The 26439-nt window shown below is 37.3% G+C and overlaps 1 protein-coding gene across 4 annotated transcripts in view; it reads right to left on the bottom strand.

Moving 5' to 3' along the window:
• The window catches only part of CADM2 (cell adhesion molecule 2), a 571727-nt gene that overhangs the window by 60399 nt on the left and 484889 nt on the right, over window positions 1–26439 (bottom strand). For all 4 annotated transcript variants that reach the window (XM_068180588.1, XM_068180585.1, XM_068180586.1 and 1 more), the window contains 2 exons: window positions 23558–23648; window positions 1495–1673 (listed from right to left, as the gene is read on the bottom strand). In XM_068180588.1, coding sequence (XP_068036689.1) covers window positions 1495–1673; window positions 23558–23648 — 270 coding nt within the window. The remainder of the gene's footprint in view (window positions 1–1494; window positions 1674–23557; window positions 23649–26439) is intronic.

The following is a 26439-nucleotide window of genomic DNA, read 5'->3' on the forward strand; positions in this document are numbered from 1 at the left end:
AAAGGCCATATTTTCAGAAATAATGACATAAATAAATTGGGCAGAAAACACAAATGACAGAAGTTTCAACATATGGCACGTGTGGAAGCCGTTACCTCATCAAAGGCAGAGCACTTTGTGCCTGCAGCCAACCACCACCACACCACCGCCTCTGGGATGTAAAAGACATTTTTTATTTTCCTTTTCTTGTAGCAGAAAATGTAAATAGAGGTTAGAGGGTTTAGTTTTTCTGTTTGTCTTTAACACAGAAATACTCACACAGCAGTACAGGTTCTGTGTTCGTCATGCAAAGATCTCCTCCTTATTTGTGTCACTAATCCTACATAAACTAATGGTGAACTTTAAGAAAAATGAAAAGTAGACAAAGTATTTCTTTTGATAAATGATGTTCATCAACAGTGCCAATAAATATCTCATTACTGAAAGTAGCACTTACTAGAAGTTTTATGCCAAATACCTAGAGGCAGGTAAAATTGTAATGAAAAATGTTACTGATACTTTACAACCACCAAGGAAATGTATACTTGCTGTAACTGAGTTGATAGTGAGCAAATAAAATCTACATAATTCTCTTGTCTACTTAAAGACTAAAATTTGCATATTTTTTCATTTTATTTTGTCATAGTTGTAAGAAATTGCACTTAAAAAATAGAAAAAAGTACCATCATGAACTAAAGTGAAGGTTCTGCCTGTATATTCTCTTATATTAAAATTCAAATTATGGAAATTATAACCTTCCAAGAATTACCTGTGATAAGAGAACATCATGTTTTGAGACTCCTAGATCTGAATTGCCAGGCTGTATTAAAGGCAAATGCTAATTTTATATTTTAGTTTCCCCTACAGCTGAGTTATATCAGTCTATTTCATGATCAATGTAGAAGGCAGCTATTTTTTTCACGTGACAAAAAACAATTGTAATTTAATGTGAACTTTCCTATTTTTCCATTTTATTGGAAGTAGCATAATGCATTTAGGACATGACACACTTTTGAGGTCTGACTGTAATGATGGGCCAGGTGATATCAGCTAACTTGTACAAGCTGAATTTTCTCAGTAGCAGGCTGTAACTTGTGTGAAGTATCCAATCCCCTGTCTTTGTTGGCCTATAAAAAGCTAAGCAGAAAACCTCAAGCACACATCTGTCTGTTATTTCTCTTCATATAACCTTTTGTAACCATCTTTATCTGAACAGCTGGGCATGAGGCAAGTATTTATGAAACAGTACCCACACACTGCAAAACATTTTTACAAGTGCATACTTAGCAAAAAGTTCACAGCAGAAGCGAATACATTTTGTTTAAACTGTCAGAAGAGAGGCATGCAAATAAAAGACAGACAACACACTCCCCACAGCTAGATGATAGCATCAATAAAAGTGCAATTACACTTCCAAATTTTCTTACTATTCTTTCCATAATGACCATAAGAACCTGTTTGTATCAACTGGAAATGTTAAGTATGCATAGAATGCACCAAGGAGAGCACACTCACCATGTACTATCAGGACATATTCTGTGCTGTTTCGGCCAATGGGATTTTTTGCTTCACATCGATATGTGCCATTGTCTGTTTTGTTTAGGAAGCTGATGCTTAGAACCCTGCCATTGACAACCATTCTCTCTGGATCTGGTAGTTCTCCACCGTCCTTTGTCCACAGTACTGGTTCTGGCCTGTTGGATCAAAGTGTGGCATTTATTTAGACACATGAAACACGTATATGCAATATGTACATCAGAAACAGCACCATCAGCAGCTTAGAAATAGTCACCTACCACCCCAAGAATATTTCAATTACTGGATTTAATGAACTGTCACTGTTACAACCTTACCATTCTGGATGTGAACTGCTAAAGGAAGTGAAAGAACAAGCAGAGAAATAAGAAAGAAGATAAATAAAAAAGGAAGCAGAATGGTACTGCAACAGGCCAAGATCTTTCCTAAATTAAAAAAATGGTTCTCGTGAGGTTTCAGGGCCCACAGGTGCTTGGCAAGGTAAGTGCAAATAGGATGATGTGGGTTTAAGTGGTCTGTAAATGGATTCTTAAATTACTTAGGCCATTCATATTCACGAGTGAACTTGAATGCACTGAATATTTTTCCTGAACCAGGCATATCAGTCCCAAAGTAGCACATGTTACACACCGCCTAAACTTGTTTCTCTTGCTGCATTGTGGCACAGCCCATCCCTTTTCCCACCTTTTCTTCATCCTTCCCTTAAATAAATAATAACTTGTTTCACATGTTATTACCAGCAATGCAAGATTTAACTTGAAATCCTGGATTTTCTTCCCTTGTGAAACCTTTCCTCTTTTGCCTGATGCACTCACATCTAGCAGGCCAAAGGCAATGGCCTGGCAGTGATGAACCCCTAGGCAAGGTAAGGGCACCACAGAGAAGGGAACTGGCAGTCCTGAAGGTTCACAGACATCTTCCCTCTGGCAAGGCATACATGACTCCTTTCTAGAGACTCTCAAGAAGCTCCACAGTCCATGAGATCTGCCTAGCAGACAGCAGGATGTATTTATTACTGGCACACAGCCTTTACTTGAATGGAACAAGGTATACTTTCAAATTTACATGAGGGAAATCACCAAGAAGACAGGACTGTACCTGGGAATGAAAGGTTGGTTTACTGAATCTTGTCTATGTAATGAGCAGACAGAGCATCTCAGGCCCTTTCACACCAGTCACTTCAGCAGGATATTCACAGCCTGGGGATTCAATGCCACCTTGCTTGTAGCTTTGTGCAGCATAAGCCACATATCAATCTCTATCCAAACATGCCAGCTGTGTGACTCAGTAATAAACTAAAATATAATACACTGTTATAAAATTAGCAATTGCCAGGTTAGTCACTAGTCGCACTGCAGAAACACTTAATTTTACTAACTTGAAGCAGATGTTTAAAGCCTATTAGATATAATAAGTGCTAAGAAAAAGAATTAAACCTAAATAATTAAGGAGAAGCATTTAGCCAAAATGTGGCCTCATAAAAAGAAAAATAGTGCTAATGGCTGTAATGACATGATTTTGAGTTAGGCAACACATGTAAACAGAGAGAATTTTTCTGAAATGAACTTCAATAAAATAAAATATAAAATTCAAATTAGTCTTAAAAGAAAAATACTCATTCTGAAATATAATAAATTTACAAACATTTCACTACTATTTTGGATGACACTCTGTTAAAATGTTGTTGAACTTAGTACTTAGACTGGCTATTCTCCAAAGTTTTGTTTTTTTCTAGAAAATCATATGCTCAGAGAATAAAAGCAATGATTAAGAACTGATGGTGTGACGTGCCTTATTTATGCCTTACCATACATTTGTCTTAATCCTCTTCCTAAGCTCACTTTTATGAACTGGTATCCATGCATGTGGTACACAATATACACACTTTCTGTTTAATGCAAGCAGGGAATCCAGATGTCCATGATGGTGTAAAATCATTGCCCCACAGAGTTCCCAGCATTAAGGTGTGATTTGTTGTGATATGTTAAGGTGGATTTGTTCAATTATCCGGCCAACTCCGCATTGTTTCCCATTTCTCAGTTTACTGTGGATCTGCAATCCCAGGAGTGGGGACTCTGAAACACTTCTGCTACAATGTGCACCATTACCTGCATAAATGGTGTGTTAAAGCAACTTCTATGCAGTGGTAATTTATGGAACTTAGGCTTTAAATTGAAACTAGATGGCATATCCTAGGGGAAAACCTATAGGACAACAAATAAGTATGAAATGGAGCAGTAGATATAAATTATTCAGGGAGCTCTGTCACATTGTAATACAACAACTCTAGTCTTACACAGAACACTTAGCTGTGGTTGCAAAATGATGTGTGGCACAAAAGCCAGGGCTTAGAGAGAGGCAGATCTGCATTCTCTGGGTGTTGGGGAAGCTGCTAATCAAGAGTGAATGTTCAACCATCCAGTGCTGTATTTGTGGCAGCAGCAGAGTAATTCCTGGGCAGCAGGCCCATAGCCAACACATACTGGTGGCCAGGCACAGCTCCCCCCCCAGCTCACCGCTCCCTAAAACAGCAATTCTGGCACAGCAACAGAATTTAATTCTTCCTGCACCGCTGGGAAGCTTTGAGACACTTGGTCTACACAATTCACTGGTTAGGCAGATGTGAGCTAAGAACATGAGACATGCTTGTGCACCCAGGCCATCACGCTGCCATGGTCAGCAGCAGCAGGATGCTGTTTAAGGGAAGCATGGGAGTACCTCATTTTCTGCTGTCCATTCCTCCTCCACTCTGCCAGCAATAGCAATCATCCTGTCAGGGGTGCTGCAGGCCACATCTTTTGTTCTCTTTTGTGTCCACTTATTATTTAGACCTGTGCCTATGAATGTCTCTAATATATTTTGGAATCTGCTTATGATGTCCATCAACTATACCTCCTGTAGCAACTAATTCTGGAAGTTCCCAACCTGCCCTGCAAAATGGTATTTGCTTTAATCTGTTTTTCACTAGTTTCATAGAAGTGGCAATGAATATTGCAGGACATGGTAAGTAACGCCCCTTCCTATTATAACCTTGTTGAAAGTTATGACAGCCTAGTACTTAGCAGGCCTCTCTCTTCCCCTTTTTCTCTGTTTGTTAGAATTTGATACCATCTGAGATTATCAGCAGGAAAAAAATACACAAAAAAGGGCAAAGGAATCTTAACTTTACAGCACATTGGGTATTCTTTCAGAATTGCCTTAGTACCTTCACTGTACAAAGCTGAAACACTCAAACAGCTTTCCTTCTCTGTCACAAAGCACAGACAAGTGTGAACTCCCCACAGTTTATCCTACTGAAACCTGTCCACAGCTGCAGATCCAGACAGAGGTTCTTGCTCTTACCCAACATTTTGAAAGGGATACTTATGTTTGACATGCTAAAACACCTGGAAAATATGTATACTCCTAATATTGAACATTTTTCTCTATTGCATACATCTCTAACATTTCAGAATGTATGTTTTGTTTTTTTTTTAATACTAATGAGTTGCCACAACATTGTCAATTCCTATTCGAACTGGAACAAACAGGGATGTTTGTACAAGCAGTACCTTCCATTTATGCATTCAGTGAAAGCCTTAGAAAAAGGAACTGGTTTTTAGTACAGAAATCTGAGTTTGTTAACTGTCTTCATGTTAGCCTCAAAACTTGACGTAGAATCAACAAAATATGGTATTCTTTTCCAGTTGGAACAAAATGGGATTGAAATGAAGGTATAAAATACTGCTGTGAAGTTCCACAATGATTCATGTTTTATATTGTGATACTTTTCTTACAAGTAACTGAACAAAGAAATGGTAAATACAGAAAAACTATTTTCTGGCCTTGAGAATAGAAAACCTTTTCTTTCAAAACTAGTCAGAGAGAAAGGTAGGGGCAAACTGAAATATGTTATAAAAAAATAAATTAAAAACCACGTTTGATTAGACAAGAAGACCTAGGCACTGCCTTACCTTTCCAACAAGTGTTTACATAACATGAAAGTCAACAATTATATTTGTCTACTTTTTTTTTTTTTTTTGCTGGGGCCTTTGAAATTACACAGGAGTATTTTAAGACAAGATTGGCAATTTTCTGTCCCTTTCTCCACCCTTAACCCAAGGACAGTGATGTTTGAGTGCTTTCTTATAATCCTCTTCTCTAGTGATAGCTTTATATATAATAGCTAACTTACACTTGATTTAAAAATTATACATATATCTATATGTTTTATATCTATACATATATCTCTATGTTTTCTTTTTGAACAAAGTGAATTTAGGCAATGCAATCCATTTCCACTTGAAACGTCTTGACTCTATGCATTTTTGTTGCCCTTTTCTAATTTTTGTGCACAGAAAGGTCATGTACAAAGCATTCTTCATTGAGTCTTTAATAAACAACACTTGGATGACTTACTGACCCATTATAATAGCACAGAATAACCTTTTCCTTTCTGTAAGATCACACTCAAAAAAAACCCAAAAAAACCCTGACCCACCAAAACAATAACAAAAAAACCCCAAAGTCACCTTTTTACACCTTTTACATCTCACTGGGGATATTCTCAAGCAACTGGGTATCTAAGCATCCTATCAAAAATTCATAGCCCATGTGGGTAAAAATAAAGTAGAGGATGAATTTGAGGAACAATAAATGGATGAAAATAAATTCATTATTTTGAGTAGAGCCATCCAACAATACCTTTTAGTTCTCCAAAGAGGGGCACACTTGTATGCACTGAAGTCCATAAAAAACATAATCTAGTGGAAATGATCAAATGAGTAATGGCAAAGGTATCACAAGATTTATCAGAGTGTTTCTTGTTGAAAACCTGGTGCAATGTTAAAAGTCATCTAAGGGAATGATTGCTTCATTAATTTGAAACTTATAGTTCTTTTGTATCAAGAAATTGGATTTTTTAGCTTTGTCAGTTAATCACCCACTTGAAAGTCTAAAGCCTGGGGAAACCTGTTGTTTATATAAAGTCTCAGTCTGAGGAGTCATATTGGGATGAGCTGGTTTGGGAGCATTTCATCTATCAAAAATATCAATATCCACAGTCCCTTTCATAAAAGGCTTGGATAGATGGATTTTATTTTATGAGATAATGCTCTGTGATTTTCTAGTTCTGCAAAACCTGAGTAGCCTTCACAGAGTGTTTTTCTCACCAATAGAATTAGTAAAGAATATCCAAAGTACCTTTCCTTTTTTTCAGAAAGAAGCTTTGAGCATCTGAATTGCCTGTACTTTTCTCTTTTAAGCATTCTCAGCAGACATAATGTAGCCTGAAAATATTTATAATGTCCTATACTAATGCTTTCTAAAAGATCAAGAATTTAATTACCAAAATGTGTTAAAAAATGAGGTGTCCACTAAATATAGATTTCAACTTTTTATATCATAAAAATTTGACAGGAATTTACAGCTATAAAGACAACAGGAACAACAAGAAGTGCTGAAGACAGCTGAAGTGTATGATGTGAAAAAGGTGCTTAAACAATAAACAGAAAGAAGTAAACAAATCTCAAATGGGGCTAATAGTCATCATTTACAGGGAAAAAAGAGAACACTAAAAAATAGTAACAAAGAAAAGGATAGCAGAAGAGGAAAGCAAGCAGGCAAACAAAGAGACCAAATAGTCTTCATTCCTTACCTTTTTTTCCAAGACAGATAAAGCCTTTGCTTTGTTCATCACAGCTTTACTTAGGTGACAGACCTCCCTGCCTGTATCTTGCTTTGGATAAATCAGGCAGCCCTCTCACCCTTGCTGGATTACAGGTGCTAACCATGCTGATATGATACACTAAATTTGCAGCTGAAAGTCCTTATCCCTCAGCAGACTGTGACAGCAACTGATTAAAGTGCATCACGAATCTTTTCAAAGCAAAGATATTTATTCTTCTACCCAAAGATACAAAATATATCATGTTAGAGGGTAAAAGAGTAATTTTTCATATTCATATTTCCTCCTATCTACACTCGAATATTTCCTTGCAATTGGTATTAAGGTTCCTTTCAGGTGTAAAACCTTTGCCTGTGGGAAGTTGACTGTTCTGTTTCTGCATTAATTCTCCTTCTTTTTTGTATTTCCTCTCATCAGGCTGGTAATCCATTTCCTTTTATCCTTTGGTACCCTTAGAGTCTAGGGCACTCTTTGACCTCAGGCTTTCCACCTTTAACACAACTGTGCAATGCTGCTGCTCTCTGTCTGGAGAGATTTTCCCAATTGATCACCAAGCCATTATAACTGTAACTTCTTTGAAACTACTTAACTCTAGATTTTCCCTCTGTGCATATCATGTACCTCTGCCCCCACTTCCCCAAAAAACCTCCATTTCCTTTGTTAGTCATTTTCAAGACAGCAAGGCAATATCAGACTAATATTCTGAAAAGTGCCTAATCCACATATATATGTGTAGGTATGTATGTGAAGCTTCTTACTTAATTCCAGTATTATTCACAATCTTCTCAGAAATGTATAAAAACCCTGCTGTGAATAACATTTTGGGGAATGGCTTTCTCATCGTCATGAAGCAGATCTACAAGAGAACTTATGTGAAATCAGAAGGCAACTTATCAGTGAATTGCACCAGAAATACCCCTTGTATTATACTATTGTAAGCAGCAGGGAGGCTAGAAATGGACAAAAAAGATTGTCTAAAAAGAAGAAAAAAAAAAAAAAAACCAAAAAAAAAAAAAACCCAAAATGTTTGTGAGGGAGATGCCATAGGAAGAAGTTGCCATCCTATAACCTGTCCTTCTGGTATCCCATTTCACACAAATCTTGCCCACATTTGTCATACATTACGCCTGCTGTCAAACTTCTGGTGTCTCACTTCACCCCCCCCTCCATTTCCTTTGCTTTCTCTCAATCTGACCAACTTCCCAAACAACAGATTGGACATTTCTGCTCCTTTATTACTTCTCCAAACATTTCTGTACCAGGCAAGCAATTGTATCCATGCAAGGGAAAATTTGCTGAACTAATTGATTTATGCCTCCCATCACTTATGAATTCAGAAGCAAAAAATGGAGGAAGAAGAGGTTGCCATATTTCCAAATTTTCAAGGCCAGGCTACCACTTAGGAGCAAACAGAACTGAAGAATACTGTTAAACTTATGTATGCCATAAAGAAGATGGGTAATCCTCTTTTAAATACACCATCAGGTCAGGGAATAGGCACTGACTTTTTTCTTTTTTTTTTCTCTACAACAAATCTGAAAAAACCCTGGACATTTCAATGCATTTTTAGTAGTTCCAATGAAAATGTTAAGTATTTTGGAACACTTTCAGTTGCCAGCTAATAACTACACTTTTTTTAACGTGTATTTTAAAGTCTGAGGCTCAAAACATTTTAAGTTCAGAGGAAACACTGTAACCTCTACAGTTTACGAACAGCTTTAATAAGAAATCTGCTTCAAAAACTTGTCTTTAAAAAACAATGGTATGTATGGCTATACTGTTCATTTTATGTCACCAGTTTATAAATAATTTAAAGTCCTTTTAAATTTTAACCAGGAAAAAAGGAAAAGTCCTTCACAGAAGTATAACATGTCTTTCAAAAAGATTCCTGAGGCTAAAAAGGCAGAAGGAGAGGTGCAAGCCAGCACAGCAGCAGGAAAGAGAAAAAAAAAAACAAAACCCAAAAAACCAAAACCAAGCGAACAAAAAAATTGAAACCATATTAAACAATCTTATGCCATAAATCCTCCCTCACTTGCTGGGGAGCAGAGGCCTTGCAGGAGTGATGGCCACTGTGAGCTAACTGGCAATAGCTCAAGGACAAAGCAGTAGGCAACACAGGAAACATCTGCAGGTTGGCCTGCACTCGGCCACAGGTTAGATAAGGTGTTTTCCAATTCCTATAAAGCAGCAAGGATGCTGGTTTTGTATCAGAATTCTTGTACTGAAGGCTGATACAGGCACGCTGCACAATGCTGCCCCTGTTCAGAGGGATGCACAGCGCATTATCTGCCGTGCAGTCCTTCAGCAGCTCTCACAGGCCATGGATAACACACCTAATGACATATCAGTAATTGAAGAAAAGTGACAGCCTTGTTTTCAGGAGACTGTGCAAGAAAGTAAGGGGTGAGAAACATCTAGAAGGTGCATCACTTTTATTTGTGCAGTAGAGGAAGGCAGCAGAAGAAGAACTGTGCAGCTGCCCCCTCATCAGGAGAACGGAAATCCAGCAGAGCCAAGTACCAAACTGATAGCCAGGCAATCTCACACAGGGAAAGAAGTGAGGTCCACTCACAGAAAAACAATGATGCCCTGAAAGCTTCTTTAAAATTCTGGAGCTGAAAGTACTTTGGATCAGCACTGGGGCACATCGATAAAATATGCCCTTCCCTGTTCTGCCTGGGATTGGTGCCATATATTGATGTGCAAATTACAAAGAAAAATCCCTTTCAGTCTCATAAACTAAGACCTACACTCTCAGATAAGAGCAGGGAAGGGAAGAGAGGAGAAACTATATACAGATAAGTGAATATTAAAAAATAATTGTCAAACCTTCCTTAAATATTTTACTGCTGTTCCTAAAGGCTTTTTCTTTCCTGTCAGAGTACAGCTGAAATGATAAATGGCATGTAACAATTTTATTCACATGAAAAAATTGTTGATTAAATATTGAAATCTCAGTGGCCTGGTTTCAGTATAATTCTAGCTCTATATGTTTCTAATTATGTAGTCAGTATTCAAACAGCTAACTCTTTGGGCTTCCTATGCTGCTGTTTATACTATGTTGATTTCTTCTTAACCTTTTAGAGCTATTGAGAAATTAGTAGATTATTCTTTTTCATCAGTTGCAAGTAAAGCATGACTATGAGAACAAAGGATGATGGAAACTGGCATGGATTAAATGGACAATATCTGAAAAAAAATGTATTTCAAAGACATGCAAATGTCAGCAGTATTAAGATAATATGGTGCTCAAGTGGATGCATCAGAATGGTTGCTGAAAATTACTGGGATTAACCAGGAACTATGTTCTTAATGTTAATGAGGTACTGCTGGGGATAAGAATGCTGCAGCAAAGCATAATGATAGGATGTGCACACCTTAGTTACTATGCATGTCATAGAACAGAGGAAAATAACATCTCATCTGGCACATCTTCAGACCTGTTTCTAACACCATGTCTCCTCACAGCAGTTTACAAGCATGCTGCATCCCCAGCCAGCGGAGCAAGCACTGAGGAAAATACTGATTTATCAGAAAGAACAGAGAAAAATAGCAGAAAGAACTTCAGCACCACCGATTTTAAATGCTTTACATTTTCATGTTACAGGATTAAAAAAGGTACATTTTCTTAAGATAGCCAGGTTTACATAGGTTATGCTGAAATGCCACATAGAGATAATGGTTGGGACTGCAAAAAACAAGAAGCAGGCAGTAACTGCTGTCACACCACATTTTCAGGTCCTTTTTCATTATGTCTGTTGTCGTATCCTCAATGCCAGTTGAGGTCTGAAGGCTGTATCATGGAATTAATGAGCAAATATTATTATGAGGGTTTTTTTCCCCTTTGACAAGTCTTGATTTTCAACTGCTCAGATATTTCAGGCTGCCAAACTGATGGATGTTCACATGCCTGATTTGCACTGTTTTGAATTTGCCTTCACTGTGTCCCAACATTCACAAGAAACTTTGTCTCTGTTATTACAATAAGCTGAGAAATCCCATCTAAGAAACGCCAGCTGCGTTTGCTAAGGTCAAATGCTTGCTGGCATGAGAATCAAAGAGGAAAATGAAGAGTAGCTGATTCATTTCTGCTTTTTCCATTAAGTAAACAGTTGAAAATCTCATTCACAGTTATTTGCTTGTCCAAATACTACTTGTTTGAAATCATTTGCTGTTGATGTAAGACACAGTCAAGGAGAAGCCTCATTAAACTAAAATTCCTTCCTGCACTTGAGGTGCAGTGACAACACCCAGAGAGCTGATAAAAGCACAAGTGCTGCATCTTGGATGACAAGCAAGGACTTCAGTACCAACCCTCATTAACCAAGGAATGCACTTCTTGACTTTCAATGCATGTAAGAACATCATGAAGTCTGGGAGATGAAGCAAAATATCTTCCTTTCACCAGATAAGAAACCATTAATAACTAGCCACAGCAATGATATTTCTAAGATCTTCTGTTGAATTGTGTCCTCTCAGCAATTAAATATTTGTTGCAATATACAACAGTTTATAGGAGCACCAAAGGAATGAAAATACACCATAAAGTTTTTGTACCTCAGGTTTTTTTTTTCACCATCATCAAAATACTGATGTTGAAGCACATTGTATTGAATCATAAGGAACAATAAAATGTTTTATGCTTTCAAGATAATATAACAATATTCTAACAATAACACACTGTGAACTTTCAAGTATTTGTATTTCAGAGCTAAGTTCTATACCATGGTTTGTGTCAACTTCGTTTGCATTTAAAAATAACTTCTGAAATGGTAATACAATAAAGGGAAAAAGAGACAAACATTATATACTGTGAGAAGTTTGTTTTCTTTTCCCAAATATGTTATTATCTCCAGACAGAGGGGAGTGCTTTAGTTCACACAAACTTCTCTCACACAGAAAATTATTCATCAGCACCTTCATGGTATTAATTTTAACACTGTAAAGGAGATATCCTCAAGCTCCCCATGGGCTCCAGCTCCATTAGCATCTAGTCCCAGCAAGCCACAACAGCCTATGTTCAGTGCTTAGCAGAGAAGGAGCAGCTGTACTGAGTCAGACAAAAAGTTCAGCTAGCCCAGTCCCTTATCTCCAACATCAGGGATAAGCAGATGTCTAGGGAACAGGCCAACCACAGATCTCAGGCATTTCTGATACCAAGCACAGTTTAAAAATACTTTGTAAACCTTAAGGACTTGCCTTTTCATGAACTTAGGCAGCTTTCCCTTGAATTATTGTGATTTTTCACCATCTGTCATAGCCATCAACAACAAATTCCCAAAGTTTACCAGTCATTTTATGAAAAATTATGTCCTTGCTTGGCAACAAAGCTGGTTCTTATTTAGAGTAAGTTTAACTTACTCTTAAACATTTCTATTCGTAGAGAGAATGAGCTAGCAGTCCTTCACAACTACCTCTGTACCATCTACAATTTTGGAAACATCTGCAATGTTTCCCTTCTATATCAAATAGACCACACAAGGTGCATTTTGGGTGTTCTTTAAGGATTGTTTAAATAATGTTTATAAAACAGACCTTTCTGTCTGCAAAAGGAATTCAAACCCCATGAAACATTTGGAGGTTTGTTTGTTTGTGTTTTTGTGGGTTTGTTTTTTTTTTTTTTATTCAGATGACTGATAATTCTAGTCCTTTCTATAAATTTTAGTATTTAAGAAGATGTCCGTTTTACAAATTCGGGGATCTCTCCTGAAGCTCTGTTGTCCTGACCTAGCCAGGTGGTGCTAAGCATTAAGTTTCCAGTCACAGTTCATAATTCATCAATCTCATCCTTGAATTCCCTTTGAATGATAGGGTAAAACCTTCTGGTCCTGCTGACTTCCTACTGCTCATTTTGCCTGTCTGTTCCACAACCACCTCCACAGCCCATTTAAATCTTGCTGGTGAGCACCTGAGAAAAGAGGGAATCAGTCTTTAATGTACCCAGTTGCCTCTGCCACATAAAACATGGATGTAGCAAATCCATCTGGCTTCCCTGTAAACCTTGATTCTCAGTTGATTGTAAAAATGTATTGACAAACTTTCCATTATTTAATTTTAAAAAATCTTTTATTTTCAAGTTTCTTTTCTAGTTATTCCTACTTTTTTTTTTCTAGGTATTCCTTTAATATTCCTGCTCACTGAATTTTTATATTTAATCTGCCAAGATCTAAGAATCTTCTCTTTCCTTTGGAAAACAACTTCAGCTTTCCAAATTATAGCTCTGCCCTTACTATTACTTTGATTTCTCTTCTGTTTAGCCTCACCAACTACTTCTTCTCAAGGGATTCTGCTAGGTGACATGTATTGACCCTGTGGTTCTAAACTCTTTTTTTATTTGTCTAACATAGTCCTCAGGCTGCCTGGAAAGATTTAATTCTCTTAGTTGCCCCTTATAACTCCTTTTTAACAAGATTCTTCATTATTATGTAGTTCCCCTTTTTGATGTTGATTACCATATAATTACCCAGACTTTATTTTTTTGCCTCTAGGTGCAAACAGCAAATAAATACTTTTTAAAGAATGAGCTGAATGAAAATGGTGCTGAGAGCTCCCTCAGTCTGTGCCACCCTTTGGAAGATTCTAGAAATTGTGTGTACAAGGTAGGAAGGTAGGCTAGGGATATTTGAGAGCAACAGAAAGTAAAAACAAAAAAAAAAAAAAACAAAACCCCCACAAACACACAAACCAACCCAACAAAAAGTCATAGTAAAAAATCAATAGTAAGCAGAAACACTGATCTCTCTCCCACTTACCTCCCTCCTACTGCAGGGTATCACAGTCCCTCCCACCAGCACTTTCTAACCCTTGGTAAATCTTTACAATTCCATCTTAAAAGTGATCAATCCAGTGTTCCTAAGCAGGAATAAACCAACACAGTGGAAGAGGTGATCCATGTGCAGGAGCAGGGGTTGTCCTGCAGCCCCTGAAGGAAAATACTCTGGAGCAGCATTCTCCTGTGCAAGCCTACAAATCTCAGACTCAGTCTTTCCTCAACTCTTAAATAATGTAAGTTTTGGTAACAGTTTACCATGGTGCTTAGAATAGTATGGATGTGGAAATTTTTAACCAGCCAAACTCAGGTCTGAGAAATCTCCAAGACCTTCCCTGCAATGCAAAGACTAGCTCAGCCAAACAATGAATAATTTGTTACACTAATAATAAATTAACACAATCTGTTACTTCTCTTACCTGTTTACTGTCATGCCTGTTAGAACCACAACCCCATTTATCCTGTCATCTCCATTTTTTTTTTCTGAGGTTCTGCTCATCAAAAAGAAGTGTTAAGCTCCTCTAGAAGGATGGTGTTTTAGCCTGCTAGCTTACACCACATACATATTCTCAAGGTACTCTGCTGCTGTAAATGTGGGGTAAAAATGTACATATTCAATGAGCTGGTGCTCCCTGTGACATTGGGTGGTCCACATAACACCTGCTACACAAATTCCTGAATAGTGAAACACAATCAGTATAACCAGCATGACTTACTTACACTGAAAAAGTTATACCAATGTGCCTTTTTGTGTTCTGCTGCTAGTGGTTGATTCAAAAACTCTATAATTTTATGTGTAACTGTAGCTAAACACTTGTCTACAGAATCTAAGTACCTAAAAGGCTGAATGTTGCGTCCTTTCCCAAAACTTCTTTCTCATGTTTCAACTTGCAGTCTAGTACTTACTTAGAATTACCTGCTCTGTATTTCAATTTTATCTATTATTCTATCTCACAGGCCTTTTGTATTTTAGCATGTGTTTTCACCTGAAAGCAAGGAAAAGAATTATTTCAAAAGCCATACACATGCAAAATGGTTTTAATGAGCACTAAAAATGCAGTGTGTAGTTGCTTTTCATACTGTACTTTTCTGCACTTTTATGGGTAAACACTGCAAAAAAGGGATGTTTAAAAAAGACGAAAAGCAATTATTGAATTGAGCCTATTAGGCAATGTGATCATTTTACAGAACACTAAAGGGGAAGTTCTTAAGCACTGCAGGAGGCTTTATTGTAAAGTGTAATTTTCAGACAGCCACTAATGCTCCCACCTGCTCCTTTTTGTGTCACACTTTTTATAACACAAATTTCCCTGCTTTTTGCAAAATACTGGGGAAAAGAAAAATTACAAAAAAGTGTAGAATGTCCCAGCTATGAAAAGAAGATACAAGCTCCCAGAAGGACAGGATGTTTAATACAAAATGAAATTTAATCTATTGAATATACATACTGTATCTCAGCAAAAATGTTACCTGCTTCATAATATGTTATCTACTACATCATGGTATAATTCTACAGTGGATGTGTAATGTCAATGAAATATTGGTGTAGAAAGTCTCAAGCTGAATATTTACACAATCCTTTAAAATAACTGCCTTTACCTGCAAAGACAAACTACCTTTCTGGAAAGTTTCACCAAGCAGATTTTTTTCCTACAATTCATATGATATTTTTCATAAGATTTTAGAACATTTTACTGAAAATGAGCACTCATTAAATATAACATTTAATAGATGTGCACTAAATCAAGGCAGGAGATATCATTAGCATGAACTCCTTCAAAATTACAATAATTAAAAAATTGGTCAACATTTCTCTGTGGTTGACAGTAACCCCAGGAAACAGAGTGATTAACCTCAGCTGACATGGGATATATCACATCAGATAAAATTAGCAAGAGGCTGGGTTTGAGTTAACAATCACATACTCAAAGAGAGTAAGTTCCTTTTGGAGAAATAGAAGCTCACACTCCTCCAAACAGAAAAAAAAGCATACAGACAGCCTAAATGGGATAAAGATACAGAGGTGAAAAAGCAAGGTTAAAAAAAAAAAGAAAAAGTAAGAACATTTCAAGAAGCTATAACAAGGGTGAAGAGACAGGCAGGACAGAGATACCAGCAGTATTTGCAGAAGACAGGCTCTATCTACCTGCTGAACAAGCCAAATTCAAAGAAAGACAACTTGGAATGGACAGAGAGCAAGACAAAAGACAGGGCTAGGAAAGCCTGAGCTATCCTGAGAGCTGCTCCCAGTGACAAGGAACACAGGGCTGAGAACTGTGAGGAGAGTTTCTTACCCTTCTCGAAGTCTATATCCACAGACACAATGCCCTGTTCTATATATGTAGGCATTTATTCAAACATATATTTACAGAACCTTGCCCAAAGCTGTGTGTGAAATGTGTCCCTGGAAACTTCACTGTAAACTCAGAGCGTTTCAGAAGGCATAAATCAGATAAAGATATTTCAGCTAACACTAGTTCTGGGATCAAGGCAGAGAACATCAGGGAGGCTCCTGGTTACACAGCAGTTTTGTTCAAAACCGTCCACATTTCTGCTAAGACAAAGAGCTAAACATAAAGCAGTGAAACTCCAGTACCTAGCACCTAAATTCCCTCCTTCTTTTTTTTTTTTTTTTTCCCACTTGCTTGATTTCCCTTGTAGATGGTCCTTTCCAGAGAAACCAGAGACTTTTACAATTCAGGATTCCTTATGTACCAATGTGTATGAAGCTTAAGGGAGAAATACTTTCATACCACATTCATGGTTTGCAAGAGTAATATTTCATCGTGGGTATGGACAAATCCATCCAATTTTCCAAATCATTAATATTTATTGATACTGCCTGAGCTTCCAGTTTGAGCTGTGGATTCATTCCGCATGGTGATTTATAAACACAGAAACATGGATGCTTTTCCAGATTCATTATGATAATTCATATAGGCAGAATTGATACCAGCATTTGTTTCTAGGCTGCTAGGTACTCACAGCACAAATCCAGATAGCAGTGAATAAAATCCATGTAGAAAATGAGATAATTTCTTACAGAATCTCCATCTCACCAGCCAGAGAAGCCAGGAAGTGCATAATATCAAAGCAGGACAGAAAAAACTGTCCATGGACAAAAGGCTGGCCATTAGACTAGTGACTTAGAGGCTAAACCTGCCATTAGGATGCAGTTTCAAAGCAATATTGGCAAACTGCTCACACCAAAACGTTAATGATTTCACTCTCGAGCACAGGTTTGTAGGCGTGCTAAGAACTCACTGTTACAACTCAAACCAAGGATGAGCTATCTCCTGACTGGGATGCTGTGTCACTCCAAAATACTCTTGGGAAAATAGGGACTGTGATCAATGTTAGATATAAAATATACACCACCTATTTGTCAATTCTGAACTTAGGACTTTTTGCTGCTTCATTTTCCAGCTGTAAATTTGAGGCAAGTGAATAATCTAATCATACAAAGGTGTGGTAAAAATAAACATTTGAATATCTGCTAAGTTCTCAGATACTATGGGAAAAAAAGAAACAAACATATGAACAGTAAGAAGGAACTCTAATTTCCTCCTCTGAGAGTATACATCAAATAAGACATACAGGTCATTCATAGCTACTATTAATAATTACTGTTTCACTGAAGGTGTCAAGAATTCTCTTCAAAGGTTATATCCTGCCACAGTTTTCAGGAAGAAAATCATTATCATGTTTGGTTTTGGTGGTGCTTTTCTCTATAACTTTCATGAGCTCACAAATAATGTTATTCTAATGAAGGGTACTGAAATAATACAAAGAAAATCAGGAAATCCAAATGTGTCCCTCCTAGTACTTCTCAAAATGCTTTCCTTAGGTTCAGATGTCTTTCCACTTGGAATTAGTTTGAACTGAGGCAAGTATTGAGAGGAAGGAAGAGATTTTCTGCTCTTTTCTTTACAATACCTTTCATTCTTCAGCCTGTGACAAAATGATTCATGAGATAAATTTTTCTATAATTTTTCCAACTGCCGAACATGTGAAAACTACAGAAATGGCAGGATCTGTAGATGATAAAGACAGTGCATGTTGTCTGCTCTGACTCTAGCAAGTCTTTGGTGACTGTCTCCAATGACATTCATTGTACCTAGGCTGGGATGTCACTGTCACCTGGATGTTTCTACCACTCCATGGGTGAAAAACTGACTGGACCACTGATGGAGCTGAAGGAACATTCTACCCAGGGAACGGCTAAAAGTAGATTTCTTCCGGAGTCCATCCTGGGTCCTGTTTAACTTTTTAATACCAAAGACCTGGTAGAATGTGCTCATTAAGCTGGCTGCACTGATATTTCTGAGGGGAGGCCACGGTTCAGAGGGGCTTCTGTGGCCTGGAGGAACGGGGCAACAGGTTCCTCATGGGAGGCAGGGAACTTCAGCAAGGATATAGAATCCAACATCTAAGCTGAGAAATTGTGGCTAACAGCAGATTTAACTAGAGCCAGCCCGAGTCCATGCTCTGCTGCTTTCAGGTGACTGAATATGAGTTAACTCCCTTCACTGGCTTTCCTCTGTCTCACCTAGAGCCCTGCCATGTCCTTCTCAAATGAATCAGCCACTCTCTCTCTCTCTGGGTCCCCTGGGTGGTGTGTGTTTCCTGTTATCATTAGCAATTGTTTCCACCAGCCTTTGCAAAATGTTTGTCTCACTCAAGGGAGTCTTCTTTAAACAGATGCTAGAAAAGACAGGACACTGTGTGGAGATACCACACACATCATTTACAATGACTTTATAGCCCAAGCCTGGCTCTTTGGTGTGCACACATTATTAAAAGTGAACACCTTTTCATACATTAAAATGTTTATTTGTCCATACTTTATACAACTCTGTACATATTAGTGTTTGGTTTTGGTTGTGCTTTTCTCTATAACTTTCATGAGCTCACAAATAATGTTATTCTAATGAAGGATAGCTATGTGAGTTTTCTGAAATAAAAATCTTCCCTATTTATCTCAAACAAGGCCAAATATTCACTTTACATTAGTCAACTAACTGTACTATGATTCCCCTGAGCAGCATGGAATGGAAAGACATTTCTCTAAAGCACACAGGAGACAGCTAACTTTTTCTTTGTTTCCTGTGCCCTAATTATTCCAGGATATTTTGACATCCTTTCTCCTGAAATGACACTGACTTTAAAAACTCACATATTTCATGCATGCTTTGATGAGAATAGTGACTTAGAATATTAAATATTGAACCTTTCTTTCACTATGGGTCAGATTTTGAATTTACTTTTGGGGCAGTATTGAGTCACTAGACTATATTGTTAATACTCAGTGTATAGAAGTTACAGCTTGCAATAAGAAAACACTGGCTTTTAAAAAAAATTTTTAAGTATGGATGACTGTAAATGATCATTTTGTTCTTTACTTTCTATATTTTTTTACAGCTACCTCATGTTTATTTTAAAATACTCAAAATACTGTCAGGCAATATGATTTCAGAAAAGCCTAGACATTATATAAAAAGGATGTCTATGATTTCTGAAGTTTAATTACATTTCCTTCTTTGGAAAATAAACAGTCTTGGTAAAACTATATTATGCTAAAAGAAGAAATAAATTAAGATGCAACAACACCTTACATATATATTAGGCAAGCTCATTGATTAAAATATTACAGAATGAATAGGTCCAGGGATCCAGCCAAAAACACTGGAAAAGAAAGCAGTGCTAAGAATTGAAAGGGGAAGAGATTCAATTTGGTTTGAAACTACACAACAGTACCTCCAAAAAAGGAATGCTGTTGAATAGTCATATCAAGTACAGAGTTATGCAGAGAAATACATTTCTACCTGTAATTTGGAGAAAACAAAAAAAGCCCAAAACACAACAACCCTGGACATCAATATTATCAATACTGTCAACAACGTGAAGAAACCAGCGACTGAATTTTGCAAAAAGAAAGACTAAGCAAATATAAATAGACATATTTAAAGTTTTCCAAAATAGAACTCTTAATTTTTTTATGCCAACTGGGAATTTATCAGTTGGACAAAATCCTCACAAATGCTGTATCTCAAGATCCCTTGCAACATTACATATAATAGGATATACTCCTAGAGTGCATCATGTTTATCTGTGGTAAACTGATGAATAGATTTCCTTTTTTCCTTTGCATCAACAGAAAAATTTAGTTGAAAATGTCACAGATTTATCCATAAAATACTCCAAACACTATCCTGCTGCTGCTGTTTCTTAGAGCTGGTGCCTGAAGTGCTACACAACTGGGTCAGAACATCACCAAATCCACGTGGCCTGCCTCTGCAAAACCATCACAGAACAGGCAGGCAGGAAGCCTGGCCTGCGCTTTTTATTGGTATTGTCCCACTTGCACAGGAGCAACACAGTGGTTACCCAAAAGAAGGTCATTTTCAGCTTGTGCCTCAAAGTAACAGAAATTAGCACAGGGCCTGACTGGAGCCAGAGCCACCCTCATCCTCCCAGGGATGAGCAGAGAGGTGAAACAGCACAGTTACAGAATTAATGCAGTCTGTCTTACACCCTCTTATGTTGCCTCACTGAATCACATTTCCATCTTCCTCTCCACCCACTCTCCCACGCCCCCAGCTTCTCCCCCTTAGCCCACTCTCAGCATCCCTGTTCCAACATTGGGACCTCTGTACCAAGACCACAAATGTGGGGTGGCATGAACTCATCCACAGCAACTGGGACCTCCCGAGGCTGGGATAATCCCAGTCATCTCATATGCTGTGACAGCTGATGCTGCTCACATCCAAGGGTCTGAGGACATTTTTTCTCCTGTCCAAAGTCATGGCTAATGACTGGCCAAGAGAAATCTTATATCCTAAATTGTGAAACCTCATCAGGGCCCTAGATCTAACCCTCAGTACAGTTATTCTTTGTAGTTGTTCTCTGTTCCTCTGCTGTATCCCTGGAGGATGCTGTTTCAGCAGGAGATGCAGAGTGCAGTTGACATCTCAGAGGTGTTGGTCCCTCCCATTTCCTGCTACAGGACTGTAAGTTAGGAAGGGCTTTCCCCCAGGACTGTGTTGTACATTGGAAACACAGTATCCAGGGTAATGATGATGCACGTGGTTTGAGGGACAGAATCCCTTCCAGGAAGGTGATTCGCCTTTCACAGTGATAAGCAGTAAGACAAAGTACGTTCCAGTTTTAGCCTCATCCTGCTTTTCCCCTTTGGAAAAGAATTCCTCTGCAGCAGCTATCAGTATCATCAATGTCTCCACAGCCACCACCTGGCTTCACCCTTTCTCAGTTTTCATCTCAAATGCCACTTGGAAGCTTGTGAAAATTGCTCTGGGATGCAAGAGAAATGCACCTGTAAGTAAGTGCTCATTTACTGCTGCCTACAGGAAACAGGAGAGACTGTTGTGACTGTGACATAAAGTATACAGAAATTAACCCATAGTGTGCAAAGGGCTGTGAAGGACCATGGCTGGCCCTGAGCTCTCCATGAAGCCCACAATTCATCACTTACCTTGTGACACTGACATATCTGGGCTCAGTGGACCTCTCCAATTCCTCTCTCTCTCCCAGCCAGCGGTACTCACAATGCAGGCTGGGAGCATGACACTCTTGTTTCTCATGCTAAGCCACTGCAAACTGCTCCCAGGAGGATGCCTATTTATTAATGGCCCTGTGCCATGAAAGACTGACCTAATGAAGCAGTGCAGAACAGCTGAAGTTGGCAGTGCCGGTGGCCTGGACAATTAAGGGTGCATTTATTGGCAAAATATTTGTGCCCCAAAGGCTTTCACATACAGCTTTCCTGTCTTGATAATTCTGTAATGTGAAGATTTTTTTTTTCCCTTCCAAAACCACATGTAAGTTTTGCATTTGAATCCTTTAAGGACAGAACACAGCTTTACTTAGAACAAATAAACAAATCAGTAAACACTTTAATTGGAGGTCTCTTTTAATTACTAAGTTAAAACTAGTGCCTCCTCATGTATAAAGTATGTCCAGAATGTTATGCATACCAAATAGAAAATATTGTGTATGTCAAGGTATCTCACTTTTACTCTTCTGATTCTTTCCCTGATCCTGCTGTGAGAAGCTGAGTGGGGCTAGAATGCCTCAAGTCTATTAGCCAAAAAGAGCACTTAATCTGTTAAGTCATGAGGAAAACACTGAGATAAGGAAAATGCTAAATATCATGCAGCCAATGGTGCACTCAGGGCAATCACTGCTGACCCCTCTCCTAAAATTAAGCACTTGAACATCTTCAGCAGATTTTGAAAATAAGGGGGAAACAGACTCTACCTCTTCATACTCAGGGGAGTGTTCACAGGATATGAGATAAAAGGTAAGTCCTTCTCTTTCAGGAACAGTATAAAAGCAAGAGACAGCTCACAATGGATTTTTGTGTTACTGACAGAAGTATTTTTCTCAGAAACACACACACATCAGAAGTACACAAGTATAGAAAAGACCAATTATATGGAGAATCCAGTCAGACTAATTAGATGGACTTTCAGTGTTTTGGTTTTAAGCAGGGAAGAAGCATGATCTAGGTGCTCACCCAGTCAAGATCTGGATGAAGAAGTTGCTTTGAAATTTGCAGGCACATTATATATATATATATATATATACATATATATATATATATATATATATAGTACCTATGGAGTTTAAATTATGCCAGGCAGAACTCAGAAGAGCTTTTCAAAATAGAAATTTTGGACTTAAATGCCTTACTTGACCTAAATCTGACTTCAGGCACCGACATAAAGCAATTCCATGTAGTCACTAAAGTTACACCAGGGAGAAATTCAGCCATAAATGACACGATTTCTGTCACGTAATTTGCACCTTTTCTAGGTTCAAAATATTATTCCATTGCCATTTTCAAGACCATTCTAAATCTGTGTATCGTCACAACACTATATATTGATCTTTTCAGCAGAAGGTCAATATTTAAGAAACTTGATACATAATAACTTAATATTAAGCAATTGGATTATTTTTATATATATATTGATGAGTAAATATATAACAGCCCCTCTGAGCAGTTAACTGTTTTCAAGTCTATTTAAGTAGTTGATTCTGTGCAAGGGTTAACCTCTGCAGACTTGTCTTTAAAGACATTCATAGCAAAGATGTTAATTCCCAAGGAAAACAATTTACATTCTTCAGGTTACACCTTTCCAAATCCTGGTAGAAACAGGCAGCCAACTTGCACATTTAATTAAACTTCAAATTCCCCTGTATATGGCAGCCAAATTTTAATATATTTTTTTCTGAGGCTGGTTGATGTAGGAAGATTTTCGTGAGATGTTTTCTCCTCTATCATCAATTTAATGATGTAAACAGAGATAGATTAAACCTGCACACCTTTCAGGTTGATATACCTGACGGGGAAAAAAAAATCTCACAGCTGGAATTCTTCCTGAAAACTAAAATAGATGACAAAGTAAAAGAGCAATCTTCTACAAATACTTAATGAAGACAGGCTTCAAGGGGTTTTCTATACCAGAGAGTACTTTACACCCCAGGAGGAGACAAAGCCAGTAGATTTCTGCAGCTGAGGATTGCAGTCACAGCAAAATAAGTAAAATAACAAAAAACATATTACTTGTTAAATCACTTACACTGGTTTTCCTTTGGATTCACAAGTCAAAATTATAGATTGTCCTTCTTCAGGCCATGAATTGGAAGAAATGATTTTAACTAAAGGTGTATCTAGGAAGAAAAAAATAGACAACTTGTTGATATACACAAAAAAGATTTATTATCTAAGAGTACATTCTTCTCTATTTACAACAGACTAAACCACAGATTTAATTTACACTTGGAGACAGTTTCATATGGAACCTTGTGCAATTTCCATTGTCTTCAAGAAGGCAATAAAAATGACCAATGTAACTAAACCAGTAACTTTTTATATCCCTAGGAGACACAGATAGAAAGCATGTGTATACTAAGAAAAACAATTTTTTATTTCTGTATTTGATGTAAATACTCCATATGACTATCCTAAAGTCTGATATCTAATAACAAAATAAAATAAAAAACCCCAAAAACTAGGATGAATGACAAGTACTCCATGCAATTGTTTGCCTATTTTTAGGCTGATAGGATGGAATGCTGCTATTAGACGGATGAATGCAATAGTGTACATTTGAATAAGAACCCTTTTGCTGTTGCAGAATCTTGAAACTCATAATAAGAAAGCTACAACGGGCTTTCAGATAAAATACCTTGTTACAGACATTTTACAGGATATTATTTCTGAAATGCAATAAAGCTGCCCCTAAACTATAATAATCCTAAACAGAATTTGCAAAGGGAATGTTTCAAATATCTGCAAAAAGCACTACAGAATAATCTGCAATCTGTCTAATGTGATTGGATTAGTTTTATAGTTTTAATTGCAAAAAGATACACAATACAGCTACTGTGAATTCATGCCAAATAAAACATTTGAAGTAGACCTTTAACTTTTAAAATATTTGCCACCTGGCTTGCAAGAATATATTTTCATAGTCAACATATGACTGAGAGAGCCACCTTTATAAGGAACAAATAAAAGATGAGAAGGAAAGGAATGTAACATATTTTTTCCTTAGGAAGAAGAGATACAAATTTCATTGTCACAGTGGAAAAAAAATCAGATTGAGTAGAAAAGTTTATATTTTTCCTCATGGTTTTCTTTCTTTATAGCTTCCTAATACAAGCCACTTTATCCTGCAAATCCAGGATAACTAAGTTTTGTCTCATTCAATTTGCAGCTGCTGTTTTCCATAGCAGTGACACCACAGATGTCCTCTCATCAAGCAAATGTGAAAGAGCATGATAAGATGACCCCACAAAATCAACCAAAAAAAATTTAAAAAGATATGCTGTAACAAAATAGCTTCTTATTCTAACTTTTGATTTTTTTTTTATTTTTACACACCACAGAGTAACAGCATGGCACAAGACAAGAAGAGGGAAAGGCTTAGTGCAGGCTGTCTGTAATTCCAAGTATTTTCAGCATCATTCAGCTTTCCAGAACAGCTACTCTAACCTTACACCAGCAGCATATCTGTTCCACAAGTTCATATTTTTAAGGACCCTGCAAACCATTATGCAGGTGACTAATTCTTTGGAGGCCAGGCTGGCATTTGCTTCATTTTTAGCACATGCTTAAGGCACTGACCTCAAGTGCCTTAATAAATCAGGGCATCAAGTACTTCTGTGATTTCAATGGTGCTGCTGAAGATGAAAAAATTACTCTCTTGACTATACATTGAACCAGAGGAGCAAATTAGTATCAGATAGGAAGACATGAAGAATTTAACTGAGGGAGGGAGACAACTAATGCAATGAGATCAAGAGGTTTCCAGAGATATATGGAAAAGAGCAAAACTTTGATGGAAGTAATCCTGACAGCCACAGGTGAAGGAAGAAATTAAATTATTCCTGGCTTAAATATTTTTTAAAATTATCAGCATTTTATACAATACTGTAAGTGATCCAAATAAAATTGAAGAGAGGATTCCAGACAATTAAGCTTTCATTGGCATGGATCAATGCAGTTCTGTTTGCCCCAACTTAAAGTTCCCATTCCTCCTTTAATACACCAGGCAGCTCTCTGTTCTCCATGCACTTCTAAATAGAGCTTACTAATACAGAAAGGTCTTATATTTATGTTTCACTCTCTAAGGCACAACAAAGTGGTGTAGGAAATGCATTCCCCTAGTGCGTTTCCCTGCTAATTGACTTAAAGAGTAACTACTTATTTCTCTAAAGCAGAAAACACAGGGTTTAATTCAATATATAATTTTTAGGGAAGAAAACAATGGAAAATTTTTGCATTTTAGTAATGATTCTTTTTCAAAAACTAGATATTCTATATTAAGTGCTTTATTCTCAGTATTACTGTTTCCATTTTTTCTTTTTAGGCCATGCTTGATTTCTCTCCAGAATTTAAGTGTACACTTAAAAAGAGAAAACTTTTAAAGATAAACCTGCCCTCTATTTTCACAGTCACATCAATAATTTAAATGTGAAGAAATCTTCAGAATAATTGAATTGAAACTAACCTAAATATGTTATTTTTACAAAGATGATAGAACCCTGCTGACTGGTACTTTTCTAGAACACAAAATGCTATTACAAAACACTACCTCCCACTGTGACTGCTCATTTTGGAAGAACTTGAAAAGTATAAATGTACTCTATCAATACTGTGAGTTTTGACCTGTCACACATAAAGGTATTAATCATAACAACTGGAACATCACATGGTCTCCAGCAAACACCAACATTAGAAAACAGCCCTGTGAAAGAAAATCAAGAACTATAATACAGAAAGAGGTTGACTTCTTTTCACATATGTTTATCAGCTTGTTATAAATAATGTAGATATGTAAAAAAAAAAAAAATCTCCTTCTACAACCAGAACAAAGGAATAGAGTCAAGGGTTTTAATGTGGGTCAGATCTTTTCCTCCTCCTCTAAACTCGGTAGGAAAATACCAGTGTGCACCA

The sequence above is a fragment of the Anomalospiza imberbis genome, chromosome 2 (genome assembly GCF_031753505.1).
Source record: "Anomalospiza imberbis isolate Cuckoo-Finch-1a 21T00152 chromosome 2, ASM3175350v1, whole genome shotgun sequence".
NCBI lineage: Eukaryota > Metazoa > Chordata > Aves > Passeriformes > Viduidae > Anomalospiza > Anomalospiza imberbis.